Source organism: Protomyctophum parallelum (assembly GCF_964188405.1).
Source record: "Protomyctophum parallelum genome assembly, chromosome: 6".
Classification (NCBI taxonomy): domain Eukaryota; kingdom Metazoa; phylum Chordata; class Actinopteri; order Myctophiformes; family Myctophidae; genus Protomyctophum; species Protomyctophum parallelum.
In genome coordinates, this window is record NC_139701.1 from 10,512,799 (window position 1) to 10,536,754 (window position 23,956).

The 23,956-nt window shown below is 43.3% G+C and overlaps 1 protein-coding gene across 12 annotated transcripts in view; it reads right to left on the reverse strand.

The window, feature by feature from the left end:
• Nucleotides 1–2,415: 2,415 nt before the first annotated feature.
• mcf2l2 (MCF.2 cell line derived transforming sequence-like 2) overlaps nucleotides 2,416–23,956 on the reverse strand; it is a gene marked incomplete at its 3' end in the record, with an annotated part of 133,596 nt that continues 112,055 nt past the window's right edge. For 4 of the 12 annotated variants that reach the window (XM_083767695.1, XM_083767694.1, XM_083767689.1 and 1 more), the window contains 6 exons: nucleotides 14,595–14,669; nucleotides 13,560–13,670; nucleotides 13,120–13,229; nucleotides 11,304–11,419; nucleotides 3,832–3,917; nucleotides 2,417–2,554 (listed from right to left, as the gene is read on the reverse strand). In XM_083767695.1, the coding sequence (XP_083623821.1) occupies nucleotides 2,463–2,554; nucleotides 3,832–3,917; nucleotides 11,304–11,419; nucleotides 13,120–13,229; nucleotides 13,560–13,670; nucleotides 14,595–14,669 (590 nt within the window). Of the gene's footprint in view, nucleotides 2,555–3,831; nucleotides 3,918–11,299; nucleotides 11,420–13,119; nucleotides 13,230–13,559; nucleotides 13,671–14,594; nucleotides 14,670–23,956 lie in introns of those variants that run through there. The other 8 variants (XM_083767693.1, XM_083767700.1, XM_083767696.1 and 5 more) reach the window with 8 other exon arrangements.

Below are 23,956 nucleotides of genomic sequence, written 5' to 3' on the forward strand. Positions count from 1 at the left end.
TGGAAAGCTTTCCGAGTAGCAAACTAGTAAGTTGTCTCATTACAGTGTAATTGCAGAAAAAGACGTGTAACCTAAAACGCTACAAATGGAACATGACTGATGTTTCTTATCATTTGACCTGCCTTCGAAAATAAGGTGCAATGCACAGAAAAGAGGCACATGTAAAAAAAGAAATATGTAAATATGCAAAAGATATACACAACACAGCAGTCATTCAGGAATGGATCTTTACATGGCCGATCGTTCTAAAATACTGACAATAATGTCACATAGAAATGGTGTCGTTATGCAACATATTCATTTGAATTGATCTCTTCTTCCTCCTTTCCCTCCCTTCTGATCATCAAGAACCCATGATCTGAAGAACCTTTCATTATAATTTCCTCTCACAAAAAGTGTGAAAACAATTCTGTTCACAAAAGAAAAAATCAGCTGAGTTGGTGTTGAAAAAAAACACCCCCTCATCACATATGAAACAGCTCCCTAACCCTTTTTAAACATAATGTCTGATATCAAGACTAGGCCTACATAAATATGACTCATGAAAGAAATGGTTTGTTTGCTCAATTGACATTTTCTAATGACAAAATGTGCTACAGTAGCTTCTTTTTCTAATATCTCTACAACCTCACCACTGGTTTAGGGTCTTTTTGGTTGGAGTGGAAACGTCTCCCTGTTCACAATCAATCAGATTACATGTTTCTTAAAGAACTCAGCCACTACTTTGGATTCAGCAGGATGGCCCTAGCCTACAGTAGGAGTATGTAGTACGACAGTCACTTGTTCAAGCTAACAAATGCATCACATCAGCAAGCCATACCGTGTGATGGATTATATAAACTAAGCTTTACACGTGGGTTTCAAGGTCAAAATACAATCAGTGTGACATATCTGTCTGTCAGTCAGTTGCGACAAAGAACAATAAACTATAGGATCAGGTTGACTTGATGGAGACCAATCATCAGGACCGGTATACAGCTACCACAATACTGTATTCATAGATGAACGTGGATCCTGAATATTATAGTTTAACTGCAAATGCCAAAAGGGGAAAAGAGCCTTTGCAACATGCCTATACACTCTAGACCGTATATATGTTTGTATAATAAATCAGTTGCATAGTAGTTCTGCTGTGATCTTGTCAGGTGTTATTAGAGTATAAGTAATTAAGACGGGCGTGTTTGTGTGTGTTCAGGGATACAACCTTTCCGCCTCTCCATTCAGGAGAGCTCACTGAGCGGTTGTGAACGAACGTGCAGCAAAAGGAACCACATGGTGTTTTGTTCTTGTAAAATAAAATTACCGGCGTGAAAGCAAAACTCATCTTTCAGCTAATTTTTAGACCTCTGCATATAAAATGGTAACACTTCTGATATAATTAGCGGTATCTGTATTGGTGACATATACCCCCTGGGTTCTGAGAACAGGTGTTACGTTGGTAACTATGTGAGGTACGTATGGCGTTCTGACAGGGCTCGTGAGAGACCTCGTCAGTGGCATGACAATCAGTGTCTATCAAGTCATTTTGAATCGTCAGTAGTCTTAACCCATTCTGACCTGAGATCAGATTCTAAAAATGTCTATTACATCCTGACAGTTTCATTATTAACCCATTCTGACCTGAGATCAGATTCTAAAAGTGTCTTCGATTTTTCAAAAATAGCAGACCTACAAGCTCGTATCGCGCCACTCGGTGGCGCGATATGAGCTTGTAGATCTGCTATTTTTCAATAGCTAAAGCATAACATGATGCCAACACCAAAATGGGTGCCCGGTCAGAATGGGTTAAAGTCGTCAGCAGCTGAAGCAGGCCAGGGCAGAAACACACATCTCGTCTTAGCAGCATCAAAAGGCACCTCGCTGAGGCCTAGTTCCCTACCGGTACAGATAGGATGTGTGCATTTAGTGTTATCCGACTCAGACACCATCTGATCTCTTCAGGCATAGAACGTAGCCACTCAGGCATAGCATGTGTACTCCTTTGAATAAACTGAATTAATCACACGTGGGATCGGAAGATCTTCCTATACGCCCGTGTCTGATTAAGTGCCATTTCTCCGTGCTAATAATCCATAGCTGGTTGGTACTTGTAGTTCTTTGATTGAATCATATATGGCTTTCCCACTGTGGAATTCAAGCATGTTTGGGTTCCAGCATTTTCCAGAGGGTCCGTAGAAAAGCTAAAACATATCAGTTGTGAAAAACTGCAGTTGAAAACAACAGTCAACCGTGTTTGCAGTCCATTGAGAAAGGGTAGTGTTGGAAAACTATCAAAGTTGGCTTTGTTTGTAGTCCAGTAGAAAAACAATAGTCCACAACGTTGAAGTCCAACATGGACCATTAGAGTAAAAAGAACACTCCAATAGTTGTCCATGTTTACAGTTAAATAAAGAAATACAGTGGAAAAACCATAGTCAACCATGTTTGTCTTCCAACTCAGTTATCTACAATAGCATCCATGTTTATCTGCTGTCTTGAGACACATCACCCCAGGTGCTGGCTTCATTGTCATCTGAATCTGACAGCGCTGCTGTACACAAATCACTGAAGATATCTGCAACAAAAAATAAGACACGTCAGAGTCTATAACAAACTCTAATTAGTACCTAGCAATACAAGTAATATATGGTTGCCAAGCAAATGGGCATGAAGAGATACAGGCAAACTGTGGCATTCAAATAGTGTGTTTAAGGTGGGGTTGCACAGCCTGGCTGCAATGCCAATAAAACAACACAGACCAAACAATGCAGCTTTAATAGGAGTGTAAAACAAGGGCACATAATAGTGAGACATTCAATATCTGCATCAATATCAGTCAGTGGAGTGCATAAAGAATTATAGCGAAAGGCAGACTCGGGCAATCAAAAGTGAAAGGTAAAGGGGCTGTTTGTAAATGGATTCCACTTAGCCAAAATATTGCAGTCAACTGCCAATGCATGGAACTCTGCCCCTCTTTAACATGAAAACATCTTAGAGAGGGAGAGAAAGGGAGGGTGAAAAGGAGAAAGAGTAAGACGGGGACAATAAAGAGAAAGAAGAAAAAGAAAAAGGAGATTAAGTTAGGAGGAAAGAAAGGGATAAATAAATAAAGATACTACTAGTATTACAGAGGAACAGAGCTCCATAATAAAAAAAATAAGAAGCCTAGGCTGTGAATAAACACTTCCAAGGACCAGCTTTCAAGCTGATGTGGAAATGAGGAGATTAAGCAGAGAGGGATCAGAAAATACAGGGTGGCTGGAGTGAAACATTAAAGCGCGAGAACAGTATGGAGGAGTGAGAGAGAGAGAGAGAGTGAGTGAGAGAGAGAGAGAGAGAGAGAGAGAGAAAAGAGGAGACGGAGGAACAAGGCTGGGAGCTAGGAGGTGATCGTGCTGCTGCAGTGAGTGACATCATGCTCTGCTTATTCAACTCCACAGCCAAAAGCTTTTCCAGTCCCACCCGCTCTATCCTTCCATCCAGTCGAATCCATCCAACCCCACTCCCTCGCTCCCCAAGCAGCAGGTCCACCTAATCCCTCCGCGGCCCCCAGCCCAACTGCCATGAGGAAAAGCGCAAACGAAGTTGAGGACGATTTATATATATATATATCGGCAAAAGTTTCATGCGACAGACACGTTACTATAGGACTATTTTCAACGGTGTCACGGAAACAGTTGAAAATACGGTGTTTTGTCTTTTTTTTTTACTACGTGCCGCAAAAGACGTTTGCCACCAAAGCATAAACCTGAGTGAGCGAGATGAGTGAGGGAGGGAGCGGTGGTTGTGAGAGTGAGTGCGCGGTAGCAAGGCTGCCAGACAGTGGTTAGTGAGGAATACCAGTGTTGTTACTTAAAGAGTGACCTCCTTCAGATGCTGTCTGCAGTATAGTGGGCGGGACCAGCCCTGTCTCCTCTGTTAATAGGTTCTTGACTAGCCTAGAACATACATGAAATGAAACAACATCGTTTTGGAGGGTCCTTAATACCGCTAGTGTAGAGAATGAGACAGAAATGCATGTACAGTATACATGATGCGAGTGCGACCAAACTCAATGTGCTTATTATGAGACAGAGTTCAGGTTCTCGCACACACTCTCGTCTCTGCTTTATTTGTCATGAAATGATGGGTTTCCTAAAGCCGTTACAATTCAAACAAATAATTGATAGGAGTGTGAGTATGTATAGAGCACCGAAGTCCTGACGTCACTGTCAGTAGACGGCGCCAGTCCACAGGTTCGTGTACTTTTTATTTGCATTGAAATCGCCATATAGGGGGATTTTAGATCTCTTCATATAAGAACGGTGTTTGAGAAATAAACCGATCATCCCGGCCTTTTCACTCATATGGTTATGAAGCATCGACTGAAGGTGGAAATGTACAAATATACCCAAAGAGTAACACAATAAGCGCTAGAAATGAGTCAAACAAACCAGAGACTACATTTGGTGGGGTGGGGTGGCTGCAGCTGCCCGTCGCACAACAGAAACTGACACGTTAATTCATTTATTTTCCTTCTATTGATATTTAATGTTTCATGGTTACTAGTCGAGTCGAATCACTGCCAGCTGAGCTTACGTCAACGAGGAATCTCAGGAACCAGGAACGCAAGGTGTTGACAGCTGGGCGTGATGTATATTAGCAGCGATATTGCTTTCATACCCTTGTAGTTTCAAGGCTTTTGCCACATTCATTCTATTTTCTCAGAAACTGGCTGTATCAAATATGAATGGACATCATTAACGGCACACAGCCACCCCCCTGACAGAAAGGCCGGGATGATCGGTTTATTTTTCAAACACAGTTCGTATATGAAGCGACCTAAAATCCCCCTATTATTTCAATGCAAATAAAAAATACACGAACCTGTGGACTGGCGCACTCACTGAAAGTGACGTCAGACTTCGGTGCTCTATTGAAAATTCTTATTTATCTAAGGCTGTGGTTTTGAAAGAAGAGGATGCAAGGGAGACCAAGTGAAAAGGAGAGACGAAAATGTATAAATAAATAAAATAGCTTATTAAAAAAAGTTAAATTCATAACATTATTGTGTAAATGTAAACCCCTTTCTACCCGGCTTCCCTGTTTTGGTCATGTCATTATTGAGTCGTCTTGCAAATTGAAATTCTTAACAAGCAATTTTCTAAACTACCCCAAACAGAATACATTTAAAGTTCTTATCTAACCTGCTGACTGCCGTCTGAAAAACAAAAACAAAAAAAACATCCAGGCATAAGAGTAAGGCCTCATTCACACGTATCAAACACCAATCAAGAAATGTTTGGTAGTTTTTTTGCTTTTTTGGGCCACCACAATGCTTTTCCAATGGGAGTCACATGGTTTGATCTAACATTTGTGTTTGATTGCTGATTGCTGGTGGTGTTCTGCGCCTCCCCCTCATCAAACAAAAATGTTTGGTCAAACCATGTGGCTTCGTACACACATATCAGACGAACATGGTCTGTGCTGTCTGTGTTTCATGGCCGCCTCAATGCTTTTCCAATGGAAGTCACGTGGTTTGACCAAACAGTTGTGTGTGATGGGGGGAGGGGGGCAATCAAGTGTTTGGTCAAACCACATGACTTCCATTGGAAAAGCATTGGGGCGGCCATGAAACACAGGCAGAGCACAGCACAGTTATTCTTTATGTGTGTACGAAGCCTGTTGCCCATTGGAAAAGCATTGTGGTGGCCCAAAAAAACGACCAAACACCTGCTTGATTGGTGTTTGATATGTGTGAATGAGGCCTAACGCTGACGTACTTCACAGTTCACACACCCACCATACTTTTTATAATCAGGACCTGACGATGGCAAGTGTAAATTATGTACTTTATTCTGGTGCGACAGCTTGCAATATCACGGATAATCAGTCTATTGTTTCTCATCAACTCTCACGATTCAACTTCAGACGTTTCTAGTTCTCTAGTGAGGAGCAGAGAGGCATTTTCTCAACTGGCACAAGTCATTTAGCAGAACTGGATCGAAGTTGGCAGAAAAACGCACACGCACAGTCGCACACGCACACACACACACACACACACACACACACACACACACACACACACACACACACACACACACACACACACACACACACACACACACACACACACACACACACACACACACACACAGCCCTGGACTGAAGCCAGACTATTGAAAATTTCAATTGAAGCTATTCAGTTCGCTGGGTGGGGAGGTTTCCATCTAAAAGAAAAACCTCTTCTTCTCAGTTCCTTAAGAAGTTGGCTTTGTGGAGATAAAAAACTTTTTTTTGCCAGACACTGAAGTCATATTCTGATGTATTCTGTTGGCAGGACACTGGTGCATGTGCTGAAGCCTTCTGGGGCCCTGATGCAAATATTCAGTAAATTGCCAGCGGCAAGCCCCACAGCAGACGGGAACAGCCAGGGACAGCGCGTTTTATGTGTCTGTCTGTGTGTGCGTGTGTGAGTGCATGCGTGCGCGCGTGCGCACGTGTATGTGTGATAGAGTGTATGTAATGGGTGTGAAACAAACACTTCCTAGGTGGAGCGTGCTCTTGGGAGCGATGTGTTAGCAGACGAATCAACACTTGGATGTGAAAATTTGTCAGCGGCGTCACAGATGCACACCATGGAAATAAGCAGGCCATTCACAAGTGCCCAGGAGATCTATCACATAACACTTGGCACCTGATTTGAATTTAAACACGCGCAAAATTCTTCCGTATCCAATGCGGATGCAAAGTGCTATATGGCTACATATCGCTTCCCATCTATGACAAAAAACATGAATAAAGACAAAGAACTTATGAATTCCTCATCTTGCTCAAGCGAGGAAGAGGGCGACAGTGGGCTGGAGATGAGTGTGAGTGAGGTATTTTGTGCCAAAAAATCCATAGATGAAGATGATGGAAGACAGTTTTTTAACACATGAAATATGTATGAGCTGATGAAAAATGAGGATATTCAAAGGATTTTTTTTAAAGTGCAGCTCTTATCTCACAGGGTATTAGTCACCACCAAATGCACTGAGAATGAAAGCAAAACTCTCTCTCTCTCTCTCTCTCTCTCTCTCTCTCTCCACCTTTTGTTTCCCTCTCTCTCTCAGCTGCCTTCATGGCTTCCAGAGGCCTCTGCTTTCCTAGCAAGCCAATATTGCAGTGAATGGAAGGACGGGGAGGGAGATGGAGGAGCAATGAGTTGAATAAAACAGACCTATTTATCATTCATCCGAATGCATTGTGTTCTCATTGAACTTAGACCATTCTCTTCACACTTTATGTCCTCCTTTCATTAATAATTATCTCCCAGCGCTTTATCAGGGTAATGTTATGGCGAATGAAATTCTAATCCCAAATGAGGGGGGGGGATTGAGCCTTTATCCTATTTAGACCAGAGGACGATTCTACAAATGCCTTCTAAATCCTGACAGTTTTCTTGTAAAATCCATGTTTCTATCTCAGTCGTTCTCATGCATTTTCATGTCAAGGACCCCCAAAAATGTATGTAATTGGCCACAGACCCCCATCTGAAAATATGTTGTTCCAGGGACACCTCAGAAGCAAAGATTTGAGTTAAAAACGTTCGCTCTGAAAGAATATATATTCAAACTAAGATTTGCACTACATTTTCACGATTTTTCTAAAATAGCAGACCTACAAGCTCATAGCGCGGCACTCGGTGCCGCGCTATGAACTTGTAGATCTGCTATTTTTCAATATAGCTAAAGTATAACATAATGCTTAAAACACCAAAAGGGGTTCCTGCCCAAAATGGGTTAATCGCTGCAGAGAGAGAGAGAGAGAGAGAGAGAGAGAGAGAGAGGGAGCAGCAGAGTTGTTATTTCGTTATACTAATTTCCCCTCTCAGGCTGCACTGATTAATGTGGGCCGGCCTCTACTGTACATGGACTGTAAACCAGGGAAGTTAATGCAAATGCACAAGGCCCACAGAGAGCGGTGGAGGAAGGCAAAGTGGAAGCTGCCGTGATAGATTTGTCATTTGGCAAATTGTCATCTTCTATTCCATATTCTGCTCAAGTTATAAAGTACGTGCTAAATAACTTATCTCAAGTATCGAATGTAAAAAAAAAAATGCATTCAAGTTTTAGGATGCAATTTGAACGCCTGGGAGTTCTATCTTGATGCATTCACATCAAATGGTTAAATGTTAAAAGGTTTTGTTAAGCTGGCTCGCGGTGCACTGACAATGTGCATCTGATGGCGTATTTCTCCTGCCGGCTGGCTTGCATTGTGAACATGATGTTGTGTATTTTGTTTTATGTGGGGACAGTGGCTGAAAATTTGAATTACTGCTAAATCCGGTGAATTACATTATGGAAATAAATACACATTATGTAGGTTCATTAACACATCGGATCCATATAATGTCCTATGAATTAATAATATTAATCTGTCCTGTCTAAATACACAAATAAAGTAAAGTCATACTGTACTGTAACTACAATCCTTTAGTGAAGAAGTTGGGATACGTGAACTACGTGAAAAATTACAATGTTTTGCTTTATGTTCTTTCTGCTTCATGGTAAAATCACTGTTCCTCCTCTGTGAGAGAGCCAACATCACGGGAATAGTGATTTGCGTCTACAGTGGATCATCAGCCATGCGTGTGACTGTGCAACAGAGGGATGCCGCTAATCAACGCAGCGCAACTTGCATGTATATAATTTATCAGAATGACAGCTGGCGCAGTCATGGTGCTCTTTGAAAATGGTAGGTCTGCAGAGAAAGTACTATATATATTATATATACCGTAATTTCCGGACTATAAGCCGCGGCTTTTTACCCATGATTTGAACCATGCGGTTTATACAACGGTGCGGCTAATCTATGGATTTTTACAGCTAACGCAGAGCCATCTAAGGCTCTGAGCTAACGTAACGGTGCGGCTTGTATACGGGATTTTCCCAAAATTTGGCTGGTGCGGCTTATATTCAGGTGCGCCTTATAGTCCGGAAATTACGGTAATGTTATCTTAGGTTTACACAATGGAACGATTAAGGCATTTCAAAGAGCCTATGCAGGTGTTTAACTGGGAGCCTATTTGGAATTTTATTAGGTGTTCCAAGTAGTTACGGGCATGGACTAAAGTGTCCAATTGACCTTGTTTGGACTTCCCAACTGCAGTACCGTTTAGTTTGTTGTCTTTTGAGAGCCTAATACCTCATTCACTGTAAATGAACTGAAGGAATGACATGGCCTTGTTTTCCACAGCTTTCTCACTGTGACGGGAATAGACTGTGACCCAGTTTTAATGGAGGTTATTCCGTTTTTTAATGGAGGGTGATTGTGGCTGGGGCATTAATGGTGTTACTCCTCGTAATGATACAGATTTTACAGATTTTTATAAATGTACACATAAATTTAAACCGCGTCAAACAACAAAAACAGCAACTCCTCAAGAACAATGCCATGTTAGAATGACATTAAATGAGACATTAGACCAGTTCTGTCTGGATGCCCCCCCCTCATTATTACTGATGATGAGCGAGACACATTTCACTTCATTAGACGGCCAACTGTGAGAATCAAATAAATGGGATTTAACAAGCTGAACTATCAATGGATAAATGCAGAATATAGTATACGAAGTTGGGTGGACAAAAGAATACTTAAATATAATACTATTTAAATATTTACTGCCAGATATTAATGAATTCTTCTTCTTCCGCCACACTGCCGGTGGTTTTTCACGCTGTGTTGAATGACAGACGATCGTCTTTTCTTTCACGCGGAAATTGAAATACATTTTGTAACCACGATCATCGGCTCCTCAGTTATGGGCCGTGAATAAAGCTCCTTTTGACCAAAAACGCAACCTGGGAAGAGAATCGGATATGCTTTCTTATAAATCCATTTACATTGAGGTGGATGTAGACAAACTTTTAATTTCCGGGTTTATCGGTTTCCTAGCAAGCTAGAAGCGTTCATACGTTTGGTCGAAGATCTAACGTAATCAATGAAAACCCTGAAATGAAGAGGTATATCTTCTCAATGGCAGTGAACCGATGGATGTCAAATGATGAGATATCTCGTCAATGGTGTCAGTTTTTCACAGTATGTTGGTGTAATCTTCCAAACCAACACTACCAAGTATACAGAATACCGGAATGACTCGACCCGGTGCTTGACCGTTTTTGTCACCAATTGTCACCAGTGAGGAACTTTGTAATATGCTATTGGCTGTTTGTATTCTTTTTGGAAAAATATAAAAAGATACTCCTGTAGAAAGGCTATATTATTTTACTTATATTGACCCTATAAACAATTTAGTATTATTTAGTATATGTAAGGTTTTGCACACTCAAATGGTACCTCGTCAGATAATCCCCACATATCCTACAACAACTTCTGTGAACAGACTTCACTTCATAAATTATATTTGTACGGCTGTCTGCTGTCATGAAAGTTTATAGTTAGAGAAATTCAAAGTCCAGCCGTCTGCTGTCCAGCCTCTCCCACCCCTCACATTGGGGAAAATCTGGGAGGAAAACAGAAACGGGGCGAGTCTTCTTGTTACCAGTATACACCAACTACAGTTTCTCAGAATCGGTCCTATAGTCAGCGTAAAACTGTGCTCGGATTGCTAGGAAGCTGTGCTTGAACAACAAGCAGTATATCTCCAATGAAAATATACTGATATATATATTCGTTTATGGTGTGTGATGTGAAATGTGAGCTTTAGTCATATTCCATCATATTCAAGTGCTTTTGGAGAGAAATGAGTCACTTTCAGTAATAGAGGCATATACAGGGGAGCTGTGTGTGTCTGTGACTGTGCCCAGGTGATGGTGGCCGTTGATGCTCATCAAGGAAGGCAATTATGTTTCAAAAGTAATGCTATTTCTTTTTGCAATGTAGTTAAAGAATTTTTTTTTTAAAAGCTCGGGGGGGAAGATAAATGATATATATATATAAAAATAAATAAAAAAGTTTAAAATATCGTGAAAAATTGTATCGTGAACCTCATATCGTGATATGAATCGTATCGTGAGTTGAGTGAATCGTTACATGCCTATTTATTAGTGTTAATTCTTAACTTCGGTCAGGAAATCTAAAAAGCCTTAATACGGTAATTAAATAGCCCTAATAGTCTGGCTAATGCATGGCAAGAATAAACAAGACACCTATACGAGTATTCCCACAGTTCCTATTGAACAAAGTATGACTAATGAGCAAACGTCAACGTGCTTAATTGCCACTGTGAAGTGCAGCGCTATAGGCTGACATGGGAGTACTGAGTGGGGCGGGCCAATGGGGCCATGTTGATTGATCGACCTCTATAACGCTGCAATGCTGCCCAGCCAATAGAAACTCACCAGTGTCCGTTCTCCGCCTCTTCCAGGAACTGCACAAGATCACCTGACTCCAGGGAGAGGTCCCTGGCCGCACGAGACTCGTAGGTCAGCTGCACGCGGAAACGACCACTGTCACCCTGCCAAGAGGGAAAAGAGTTTGAGTGTGTGTGTGTGTGTGTGCGCGTGTGTGTGTACGTTGGAGCCAGAACGTGTGTTGTGTGTCTAATATGCCTGCTCCCTTTTGAGTGTGTGTGTGTGTGTGTGTGTGTGTGTGTGTGTGTGTGTGTGTGTGTGTGTGTGTGTGTGTGTGTGTGTGCGTGCATTGGAGCCAGCACGTGTGTTGTGTGTCTAATACTCCTGCTCCCTTAAAAAGCGTGCTCCCCAGCTCTATACATCACACAGATTATAATGGTGATGGAAACCCTGACGCGCCCAATAGACTCGCAGCGCGCCGTAATCCTCCTCTCCTCCGCTTCCTCCTCCTCCCTCGTTCCTTTAAATGTCAAGTCGTCAGCGCGCTGCGCTAACGAGATGAGCGGTGCTGGGAAATAATTACTGCTGCTGCTAGAGGGTTCTTCCTTCAGAGGGATTGGACGAGGGATTTACAGTAACTCATTTAGACCCGAGGACGATTCTACAAGTGTCTTCTAAATCCTGACAGTTTTCTGAAAAACCTCATGTTTCCCCCCCCCCCAAAAAAAATATATGTAATTGGCTGCCGACCCCCATCTGAAAATATGTTGTTCCAGGGACCCTCCCAGAAGCAAATATTTGAGTTAAAATATATTCAAAGATTTGCACCACATTTTCACGATTTTTCAAAAATAGCAGACCTACAAGCTCGTAGCGTGGCACTCGGTGCCGCGCTATGAGCTTGTGGATCTGCTATTTTTCAATAGCTAAAGTATAACATAATGCTTAAAACACCAAAAAGGGGTTCCCGCCCAGAATGGATTAAGTTGGAACAAGAGGGGAGCGAGGGATGAGTGGACAGGGAGCAGGGGATGGATGTTGAGCTGGTGGGAGAGAGGGAGGGCTTCTCCTTTGACATTTTATTTGATTTGAAATTCGTCTTGGGAGGATATCAGCCCCCTGAGAGATGCATCATCTCATTTTAGAGGTGGTCCTTGATTTATGGCCGAGCACGGAGGACGTGGTGCAGTTTGGGTCAGGTCAAGTCAAACCATCAACTCAAACCATCAAGTCAAATCAGATCAAGTTAATTTCATTTTTTTTTATATACAAAGAAAACTCGATATGCTTCACATTAAAAAGACAACAAAGATGTTGACAAACTGATAAAAAAAGCATTGGGGCATGGCATGGTTCCAATGTGGAATTAGGGGCTTGGCTCATCAGACTTACCTCTTAAACCTTTATTACCATTTAATTTATCCATATCTCATTTATTTTGCAATATTGTCTGGGCAAGTACATATCCATATAATTTACACATTATATTTTCTGCCTAAATGTTATATGAAATATATTTTTGGGGTTGTACTACATTAAATTAATAGTTTTAATATAGATAAACCTTCACACATGCTCTTCAGCACTCCACTTTCTCAACAACATAAGCCGCGCCCACAAGCTGCATGTACTTTGTGTAATTGCATACTTTTCCGCTATGGTAGATATTTGTATAGAAAGGCCGAGCCAGGGACTGGGTCGCATTATACATATTATAACTTGACACAAGTATTGTCCCTGTCAAATAAACATAAATAAAATCAAACTATTGCTCTTTTTATAGGCCTATAGTTTGGGTTTGGAACAAAACCTTCCAGCAGGAGTGGAATATGCAGCACTGCTACTGTTAACCTGAGTTACCTACATTCTTATTGCTGCCTTCCTCTTCCGAGGAGTTGGAGAGCTCCTCGCCGCTGGAGGGGATGGTCTCAAAGTCCTCTGTGTCCATGGAAGGTAGACGTCGCTGGCTCCACCCTGGAGGAAGACAAAGCACATCATAGAATTATGTTGGAAGTATTGCTTGCTGCTACAGTTATAGCAGCACACGGCTGGCTGCCACTTTACACCAGAGTGGATTTCCAAAAGGCGAGGCAAAGTGAACACAATTTCAAAGAAGAGCGTAGATCAAACAGAGCTGATTGTGCTATTATGACGTATTCCACACGCCAAACAATCAAATTACGCTCCTTCAACTCACCAACTTTCAATTTCATTTTACAATCATGCAAACGAAAGAAAAAAAAAACAAGATGACACCAAATAGACAATCAATGTCTGTAATGAGGTTCCTCTCCTGGATGTTACCTGGTTGGGAGGTGGATCTTGGGACAGTAGCGTTGCTGCCGACAACAGCAGGGGTAGCACTAGCGATGCTTTGACGTTTCGCCACTGCGGCCATAGCACCACGCAACGTATCTGGGACGAGAGCAACACTCTGTTCATCGGTGCAACGCTCCACCATTACAACATCATCTCTACATATCAGCGACAACAAACAGGCAATCGGGGGACGGCGAAACGAATCCACAATGCATTCCACACTGACTCGAGCAGTTCAGTCTGACACATAGAGAGCTCGACTATAAAAAATATATAAAAAAATGAAATCAACCAGGGAGTCCGAGAGTTATAACGATCTAACTCAACTCAACTCGGCATTCGGCAACACAAATAAACACAACAAAAACCCACGTCTCAAACAACACAGACACGTCAAAATCCACAATTGACAGGCAGCCCGTGGTCCTTGTTACTCATGCTACGTTTGCACTAAACGCACATCACGTCACACGACGGAACACTACCTAGTGTACAGCAAGAGCACAACAGAGCAGGCAACAGACACACATCGAAAACACACTGCGTGCTTATTGCTGAATGCTGATGTACAAATATAGTGCCAGTAGTGGAAAAAATACTATTTTTCAATAGCTAAAGTATAACATAATGCTTAAAACACCAAAAGGGGTTCCCGCCCAGAATAGGTCAAAAGAAGAGCTCGGCGTACCTAATATAAGAAAACTTTACACCACTGCTGAATGCTGATGCATTACAGATATAGTACAACATACACAAACATACACAGGAGCACGCTCACACAACTTACACACTCCCACTCACATCATGCCATTCACATTCACAATACTGTGTACTCGCAATACACACACATACCGTACATGCAATAACATTATCAAGCAACACTGATGATCACCATTATACCAAAACAGCACATCTCGGGATTGATCAAGCCACAGAATGGAGGGCGAGCGAGCGAGCAAGCATGCAATGAGTCTGTGCATCATATACTGTATTACTGTATATCTCTGCATGCCTCTGTACCTTCATAACCAAAGGGAGTTGGATCACTCTTTATCTCATGTCTCTTGGGCTTAACGCTAGAAGACAGGGGACCTGCTGAAGGAGATGCATGCAAGGACCCACATATATATATCAGCGTTAGTGAGTTAGTTCATCAGAAGACAACGTTTAAAGAGGAAAACATGAACAGCATTGCAACTTAAAAACACCTAAGAGATCATTGTTCGGTTCAGTATCGTCTAAATGTGATACAAAACAAGGAAAAAGGGTGGAAAAATGGAGGGGGGGCAAAAGGCATCACGAAACGAGTAAACAAAAGCTTAGAACCAAAGATATGTATGCACGGATACATCACAGACAAGTGGAGCAATGTGTTTATTTGGGGGTTTTAGGCAGCACAGTGAGTGCACTGTAGCAACAATAGCAATGAAATGCCCATTTAGTCTATACTTGCCAGCCCATAGAGCCCCATTGTGAACCCGGACATGTTGAGTACACCAAGGCTTTATATTAGGGAGATAAAAGGTCTTATCAAAATGGCATCACACTTGTGTGAGACTGTCGCTGTAGATAAAGGCATTCACCAAATGTGTATGGTATAAATGTCTGTCTTTCAGAGTGTGTGCGTGTGACCGTGTGTGTGTGTGTGCGTGCGTGAGTGAGTGCGTGCGTGTGTGCGGAGGGGAGGGCTCAGGTGGTACAAATAGGAACAATGCATTTTCAGTTTCATTTGGTCTGTTGGTAGAGAAGGAACAAAAGGAAAAAATAAAAGAGTGTGTTCACTAATATGTCCTTCTAATTCCTTCTCTTTCTTTCTTTCTTTCTTTCTTGAGCATTTCATCTATATATTCTGATAGTGAATTGAACTTGCTTTGAATGTCACCCCATGTTCCAAAATGTCAGCTTATCAACATTCCTATTTCGTCTGCTGCCGCCTTTTAAAGAGAACAGTCATGTCTATTCAGCGGTGTGTGTGTGTGTGTGTGTGTGTGTGTGTGTGTGTGTGTTTTCTCTTCTTTCTGTTACATTGTTTAGCTTTTCGGCAAAGACTTGATTTCCTCAACCCATCTCATACATTTTAAGTCAATAAATGACGAGGACTTAATGAGAAAATTGCTTCTCTCTGTCTGTCTGTCTGTCTGTCTGTCTGTCTGTCTGTCTGTCTGTCTGTCTGTCTGTCTGTCTGTCTGTCTGTGTGTCTCTCTCTCTCTCTCTCTCTCTCTCTCTCTCTCTCTCTCTCTCTCTCCTGAATTCAATTAATTTCTTTGTTGGCATGGCCATCCAAAGACAGCATTACAGAGACAGTGTTGCTAATAAAAAAATCTATATTAAAGCTATAGTGAAACGATTACATTTAAATGGTCTTTCGACTAATAATAGTATCAATTAAGCCTGTGATTTTTTTTCTGGTTTAAGAAACCAATTTCAAGGTTGTTTTACGTTAACCTGGAAACCATGCAGACAAATCTGCCATTGCAAAAAAGCTCTTGTGATTGGATTCTCTTGTGAGTTGTGATTGGATTACATTACACTCCCTCCCGAGCGGTGAGGGACCAATCAGGAACCAGTATGCAAATATGGTGCCACACAGACAGATCCCAGACTATTATCTACGCAGGTGACATTAGTCTGGCCATGTCGGGCTAATTTTACGCGTTACATAAGTTCCAAATGAAGACAGAGAAAATGTGTGTGTGTGTGTGTGTGTGTGTGTGTGTGTGTGTGTGTGTGTGTGCGCGCGCGCGTGTGCATGTGCGTGCGTGTGCATGTGCGTGCGTGCATGTGCATGTGCATGTGCGTGCGCACAGATCCTCAATGAACTTAATAGAAGAATGTGAGAGGAAGGAAGGGGTAGACAAACAGACGGAGGTAGAGAGAGACCAACAGACAAGACAAAGGGAGGGGGGGGGGGGGGGGGCAGGACAGAGACGCCCCGGTACCTTTTGCACGTCGTGTGGCAAAGGAGGACGAGGAAGAGGAGGTGAGAGAGGAGGCAAGAGAGAAGCGACGCGAGACTGTCGTTTCCTTAGCAGCAGGTTCTGTAGCCAGCAGGTGTTTATAGGAGGAGAGAGAGAGAGACCCAGAGAGAGAGAGAGAGAGAGAGAGAGAGAGAGAGAGAGAGAGAGAGAGAGAGAGAGAGAGAGAGAGAGAGAGAGAGAGAGAGAGAGAGAGAGAGAGAGAGAGAGGCAAGGGGATGGGTGAGGACAGGCACACGGAGCATATAAGAGCAGAGTTAGCAACCAGAAGAAACTCAACAATGAATCAATCAATGTTCAGAGGAGAAGCTTATTGGTTGAGGACAGGAATGTGTCAGCAACTTTCTCTCTGTAAAAGTCACACTTGTGTAACTTCACTTCACAAGTGCCCAACCTAGACAGAGTAGTGCTTGAATCCAATCCATACCCCAGCGATCTAACAGTCTAAGTATCGCTCTCATCGATTTGGGTCATAAGCAGCTCTGAGGAGGAGGCGGTGTCGCACGGAGGAGCATTGTTAAATGGGAAGTTTATTTATTTGGCAGGCAGCCATGACGAAGGCACCTGCCATTGACCGCCATTGATCTCCATCTGGTGGGGGACAGTGAAGGAGACGCTCATATGAGTGTGTCCGCAGCTCTACAACCTAATGTATAAATTGTCATAAATATTATGGTCACGTCGCTCGCTGAAAATGAAAGATTTTCAAGACAAAAATGAAACTTGTAGGTTGCATACTTGCAAGTTGCAAGTATGCAACTTGCATGTGTATGCTTATAGAGGGTATGCGCATGCATAAAGTGAATGGCAAAACGAGTGGCAAAGTGAGTGGCAAAGTGACTTTAACGTCGTTTAACGTTGTATAATACAATCAGATAGGACTTTTCTGTTTGGATGTATGGGCTGTCAAGGCCAGAAAGTGTTTTTTGCCACTCAGTAGGCATTCCTGCATAACGTCACGCTCTATTCCAGATAAAGACAATGTTGTGTTTGCCAGTGATTCATCACATTGTATTATGAAATGAAACAATAAAACTCAATGTTTCCCCGTGCCCGAGGCCTAACTATGCCCCCACACCACCCCTGGTGCTCTCTCATTGTCTCACTAAGGCTCCACGTTGGCTTGAAAACTGCCCTGACCACTACAACATAAGGTGGCGTCTGGAATCAAGGACGGTCCTCCTCCAAAAATGTTAATACGCTTCCAAAATGTCAAGATGGCTTGAATATTATAGTGGCTGACATTTAGCGCGGCACTGTGCTGGGGAATTTAGACCTGCTGTTCCCCAGCCCATGCAGCTATCACCCCCCCCCCCCCCCCCCCCCCCCCTCTCTCTCTCTCTGTCTCCCTCTCTCTCCGTCTTACCTCTTCTCAATGTTCGGTCTCTTTCCTAAATTGCAGGTTCGGTGGCGAGGATTGGTCGCAAATAGACATTACTGACATACATAGAATAGATAAAGGCCTGAATGGGGAGGCGGAGGGCGGGAGACGAGACCTGGCCTTTATGTGGGTGAGCCGCCCGAGGCGCCGGAACGCAGCGAGGGCAGCACGATGACAACGGCACCGCCACGTAGTGGAGGAAAAAGGAAAGAAGACACTGCCGCAGGAAGCACGGCTTCCAAGAGATGGAGACGTGAAAGTCACCGGCCAAAAAACGACTTAAAACAAAATGAGAATGGTTTCTTTTTTTTTTGTAGGAGCGTTGAGATGACAGCAATCATTCTCAACGTGACAGAGGATAATTGATCTATACTGTGATTCTATGGTGAATGTGTTGAACAATGTTGCAACGACGACAAGACTGACACGGATAGTGACGATGATGATGATGACGATGAAGAACCATGACGTTCATGGTGACGACCACAATAACGATGGTGTTGGTGATGAGGAAGATGACAGTGAGAACACTGGTGCCAATGGTAGAGATGAAGATGATGATGATGGGGGCACAGCTAGAAGGTCCTGGGTTCGATTCCCGCTGGGGGGGGGCGTGTTCTCTCCTCTGCGCCATCAGTGCCCGAGGCAGGGTTGGCGAAAGGGCCTTTCTGTGTGGAGTTTGCATGTTCTCCCGTGTCCCCTACATAGGGTAGGTACCCTCACAAAAAACATGCAGTAATCCTGGTCTCTAAAACTACCTCCCCCTGGCCAGCCGGGGCGCCTGATGGAGGGGAAAGGAACTGGTCGGAATAACGTGTTCCTTCCACGCGATACATTCGGCCGGAGAAACTACCCCCTGTCAGGTGAAAATGAGCAGCTTGGACTCCTCATGCATAGGAGGAAGCATGAGGTCAGTCCGCTGCCCTCCCCAGGTTGGCAGAGGAAGTGTAGCGCCCAGGAATACATTAGATAATTGACACTGGGTGTAAAAAATGGGTTGCAAAATCGTGGGATAAAAATGTAGAAAAAAAGAAAAGAAGAACATGATGATGATGATGATGATGATGATATAGACAGGGTTTTGAACGATGATCAAGACTGCAGCACTGCACGGTGGTGGCGTTGAGGCGTTACCTGCTTGGAGAGACCTCCTATTGGACAGTCCCTGCAAGGTGAAGCGCTTCCTAGCGTTAGCGGCCGTGTTTCCGGCTGAAGCGTCGGCTGAGAGAGGACATAGGGAGAGAGGTTTAGTACAGGAGCAAATGAAAGGAAAGGTATTAGTAGCAGTGTGCTAAACAGAGCGAGGCACAACAATGAGCCACTTAACACAAAGCCCATTGGTGTGTTGAAGAAAAAAATGGCTGGTTTAAAATGTAGTAGACAGGTGGTATAATGTTGGTGTCAGTAACGTAGGAGAACATGCTGTCCCCATATATATATCCTCACGGACCAGTGAACATTCAATTGGTCCAGTATAACCGGACCGTACACTTCCACAGTGTAGTGTTGGAGATGTGAGTCATGTGTAAGAAAAAGGCATGTTAGTCCGGTGCTCTCCCCAGGTTGGCAGAGGGAGTGTCGCCGAGCGCCCATGATTACATTAGACAGATTGACACTGGGTGGAAAGAAAATGGGCTACACAAATTGTGGGATAAAAATGGTGGTGTCATGCACGGAAAACAGACGATGATGTGAGCTTGTAGATCTGCTATTTTTGGTGTGCAACACCAAGGAACAGTCAAGTATACATCAAGTTCAAGGCAGGCCACCGAAAAAAGCCTAAATATACAATGCTGTTCTAAGATGGGAAAAAAGAGAACCAGAGAGTATACCAATAATTCATTGGTTTAAACTTTTCATCTATCCATCCATCCATGAAACTTGTATTCCCCTGCGTATCACTGCCTCGCCTTCTGCAACTCCTCCCATCCCTAAGTTCTGGTGTGCTGGCGCTCTGAAAAATAATGGACTGGTTCTGCTCCATTTGTCTGTCTGTCTGTCTGTCTGTCTGTCTGTCTGTCTGCCTGCCTGCCTGCCTGCCTGCCTGCCTGCCTGCCTGCCTGCCTGCGTGCCTGGCCTGCGTGCCTGCCTGCCTGCCTGCCTGCCTGCCTGCATGCCTGCCTGCCTGCCTGCCTGCCTGCCTGCCTGCCTGCCTGCCTGCCTGCCTGCCTGCCTGAATGCCTGCCTGCCTGCCTGCATGCCTGCCTGCCTGCCTGCCTGCCTGCCTGCCTGCCTGCCTGCCTGCATTCTTAGATGGACTCGGTTGGTTCTCAGTTGGTCACTCAGCGTTCCCTGAATGCAACGACGGAATTAAACAGCCCTGAGACAGTTTAAAAGAACAAAGGCTGCTTAGGCCGATATAATTGATGTTGCTATTGGAGCCGTTGAAAAGGAAAAAAAAGACTCCCAGGAATAATTCAGGATTAGTTCAAAAACCCACAGTCTGCTGAAACAGCAAATTAATATGGGATTTCATTGTTACACCAAATTTGATGATTTATTGTATTCTCTGCAATCTCTTCGACCGGGGCCATCTTTGACAAGAGCTGCAATTTTAGACTTGTGAAGTGAAAGAACATGGAAATTCAGGGTAGACAAAAAGGTGAGAGGCATGGTTGAATGGCAGAGTGAATTTCATGGAGATTCAGACTTCGACTACACTGTCGACTTGTTAAAATGAAAACAGTGTTTGCACAAACACAGAGCTAACACATGGCGCAACACTCTCTTAGCCAAAGGAACAGGGTGGATACACTGTACTTATTTGTGATTCTGGCTGACAGCTCCATAGGGATGTGGTTGGTTATGTCAGGACTCATCTGTGGGTCACGGACCCATTTTTCCCATTTCTCAAAACTATTGTCATTATGCCATTTTCCTGATTTCGCCACACACTTGTGTAATCTTAAAACCACATGCCTCCTCTGATACACATGGAATCTTAAAACCACATGCCTCCTCTGATACACATGGGATCTTAAAACCACATGCCTCCTCTGATACACATGGAATCTTAAAACCACATGCCTCCTCTCTGATACACATGGGATCTTAAAACCACATGCCTCCTCTCTGATACACATGGGATCTTAAAACCACATGCCTCCTCTCTGATACACATGGAATCTTAAAACCACATGCCTCCTCTGATACACATGGAATCTTAAAACCACATGCCTCCTCTCTGATACACATGGAATCTTAAAACCACATGCCTCATCTGATACACATGGAATCTTAAAACCACATGCCTCCTCTGATACACATGGAATCTTAAAACCACATGCCTCCTCTGATACACATGGAATCTTAAAACCACATGCCTCCTCTGATACACATGGAATCTTAAAACCACATGCCTCATCTGATACACATGGAATCTTAAAACCACATGCCTCCTCTGATACACATGGAATCTTAAAACCACATGCCTCCTCTGATACACATGGAATCTTAAAACCACATGCCTCCTCTCTGATACACATGGAATCTTAAAACCACATGCCTCCTCTGATACACATGGGATCTTAAAACCACATGCCTCCTCTGATACACATGGAATCTTAAAACCACATGCCTCCTCTGATACACATGGGATCTTAAAACCACATGCCTCCTCTCTGATACACATGGGATCTTAAAACCACATGCCTCCTCTGATACACATGGGATCTTAAAACCACATGCCTCCTCTGATACACATGGAATCTTAAAACCACATGCCTCCTCTGATACACATGGAATCTTAAAACCACATGCCTCCTCTGATACACATGGAATCTTAAAACCACATGCCTCCTCTGATACACGTGGAATCTTAAAACCACATGCCTCCTCTCTGATACACACGGGATCTTAAAACCATCATGCCTCCTCTGATACACATGGGATCTTAAAACCACATGCCTCCTCTCTGATACACATGGAATCTTAAAACCACATGCCTCCTCTGATACACATGGAATCTTAAAACCACATGCCTCCTCTGATACACATGGAATCTTAAAACCACATGCCTCCTCTGATACACATGGAATCTTAAAACCACATGCCTCCTCTGATACACATGGAATCTTAAAACCACATGCCTCCTCTCTGATACACATGGGATCTTAAAACCACATGCCTCCTCTCTGATACACATGGAATCTTAAAACCATCATGCCTCCTCTGATACACATGGAATCTTAAAACCACATGCCTCCTCTGATACACATGGAATCTTAAAACCACATGCCTCCTCTGATACACATGGAATCTTAAAACCACATGCCTCCTCTCTGATACACATGGAATCTTAAAACCACATGCCTCCTCTGATACACATGGGATCTTAAAACCACATGCCTCCTCTGATACACATGGAATCTTAAAACCACATGCCTCCTCTGATACACATGGAATCTTAAAACCACATGCCTCCTCTGATACACATGGGATCTTAAAACCACATGCCTCCTCTGATGCACATGGAATCTTAAAACCACATGCCTCCTCTGATACACATGGGATCTTAAAACCACATGCCTCCTCTGATACACATGGGATCTTAAAACCACATGCCTCCTCTCTGATACACATGGGATCTTAAAACCACATGCCTCCTCTGATACACATGGAATCTTAAAACCACATGCCTCCTCTGATACACATGGGATCTTAAAACCATCATGCCTCCTCTCTGATACACATGGAGGAATCTTAAAACCATCATGCCTCCTCTCTGATACACATGGAATCGCCTGCCACTTATTCTCACCTGCCAGCAAAGAGCTACAATGGGAGGACGTAGCATTGTAGCACATTTGAACAACCCGTTCCTTTTAGTGGACTATTAGGAACCTGTGCTAAAAAATGCACCCTGAACATCCTGTAGAGGAGTCGGTAGTGCAGCGATAAAGAATGGCCTCCCAGCTTCCCTCCTGCAAACATGGCCAATTGTGTTCGGTGAACTATATGTGCTACGGAACCACATTTGACCCTGGCACTGACCCAAGCACCTCAATGCCCCCTTTGAAAAGATAAATAAATGGTCCAAATCTGAGAGCTCCATGTAACTTGTAACAAGTCAATAGTCAATCATTATGGGTTTGTCAGTGACAGTTTTCTCAAAATTGAACATTGAAAATGCCCTAACATAAGTTATAGAAAATAAAACGTACAATGTGAAGAAAGAGACAGGAAATGTGTGGACAGAGAGCAGTGCTACCCTTTTTAATGACAAACTATCTTTTTAAAAAGTTGACGCTTGGGGCAACCTGATAGTAGAAAGTGGAGTGCATACATCGGCTCTGATGCCTGACAGCGAATCCGCCGTTTGATTTCTGGGCTGGGAGGATCATTTGCTGCACATCATTCCCCTCATCTCTCTCCCCCTTATGCCTGTCACTCTCTACTGACTTTTGAAAAAAAAGGAAGAAAAATAAACAAAGTTGATGCCCCTGCTGTTGCAGTCATGCATCTATATCGGGGTTCAGTGTCTCCTCCTCCCCGCAACGCAACGGGGGAAACAGGGTTTCCAGCTGTGTTGTCTATCAAAATGTGATGTGCTAGAGCAGTGGTCCTCAAAAGCTTTCATGTCAAGGACCCACAAATCGACATGTATAAGCCCACGCATGGACCTCCATTTGAAAACACAGGCCAGGGACCCCCAGAAGAGAAGATTTTTACAGCTTACAAAAAATCTTCTAAATAAATGTTTTCACTATTTTTCAAAAATAGCAGACCTACAAGCTCGTAGCGCGCCACTCGGTGGCCCGCTATGAGCTTGTAGATCTGCTATTTTTCAATAGCTAAATTATAACATAATGTTTAACCCATTCTGACCGGGCACCCATTTTGGTGTTAGCATCATGTTATGCTTTATCTATTGAAAAATAGCAGATCTACAAGCTCATATCGCGCCACTGAGTGGCACGATACGAGCTTGTAGGTCTGCTATTTTTAGAATCTGATCTCAGTTCAGAATGGGTTCATCAGACCAGTGTGTGTCCGGCGGAAACCTCGTATGAATCTGATCTCAGGTC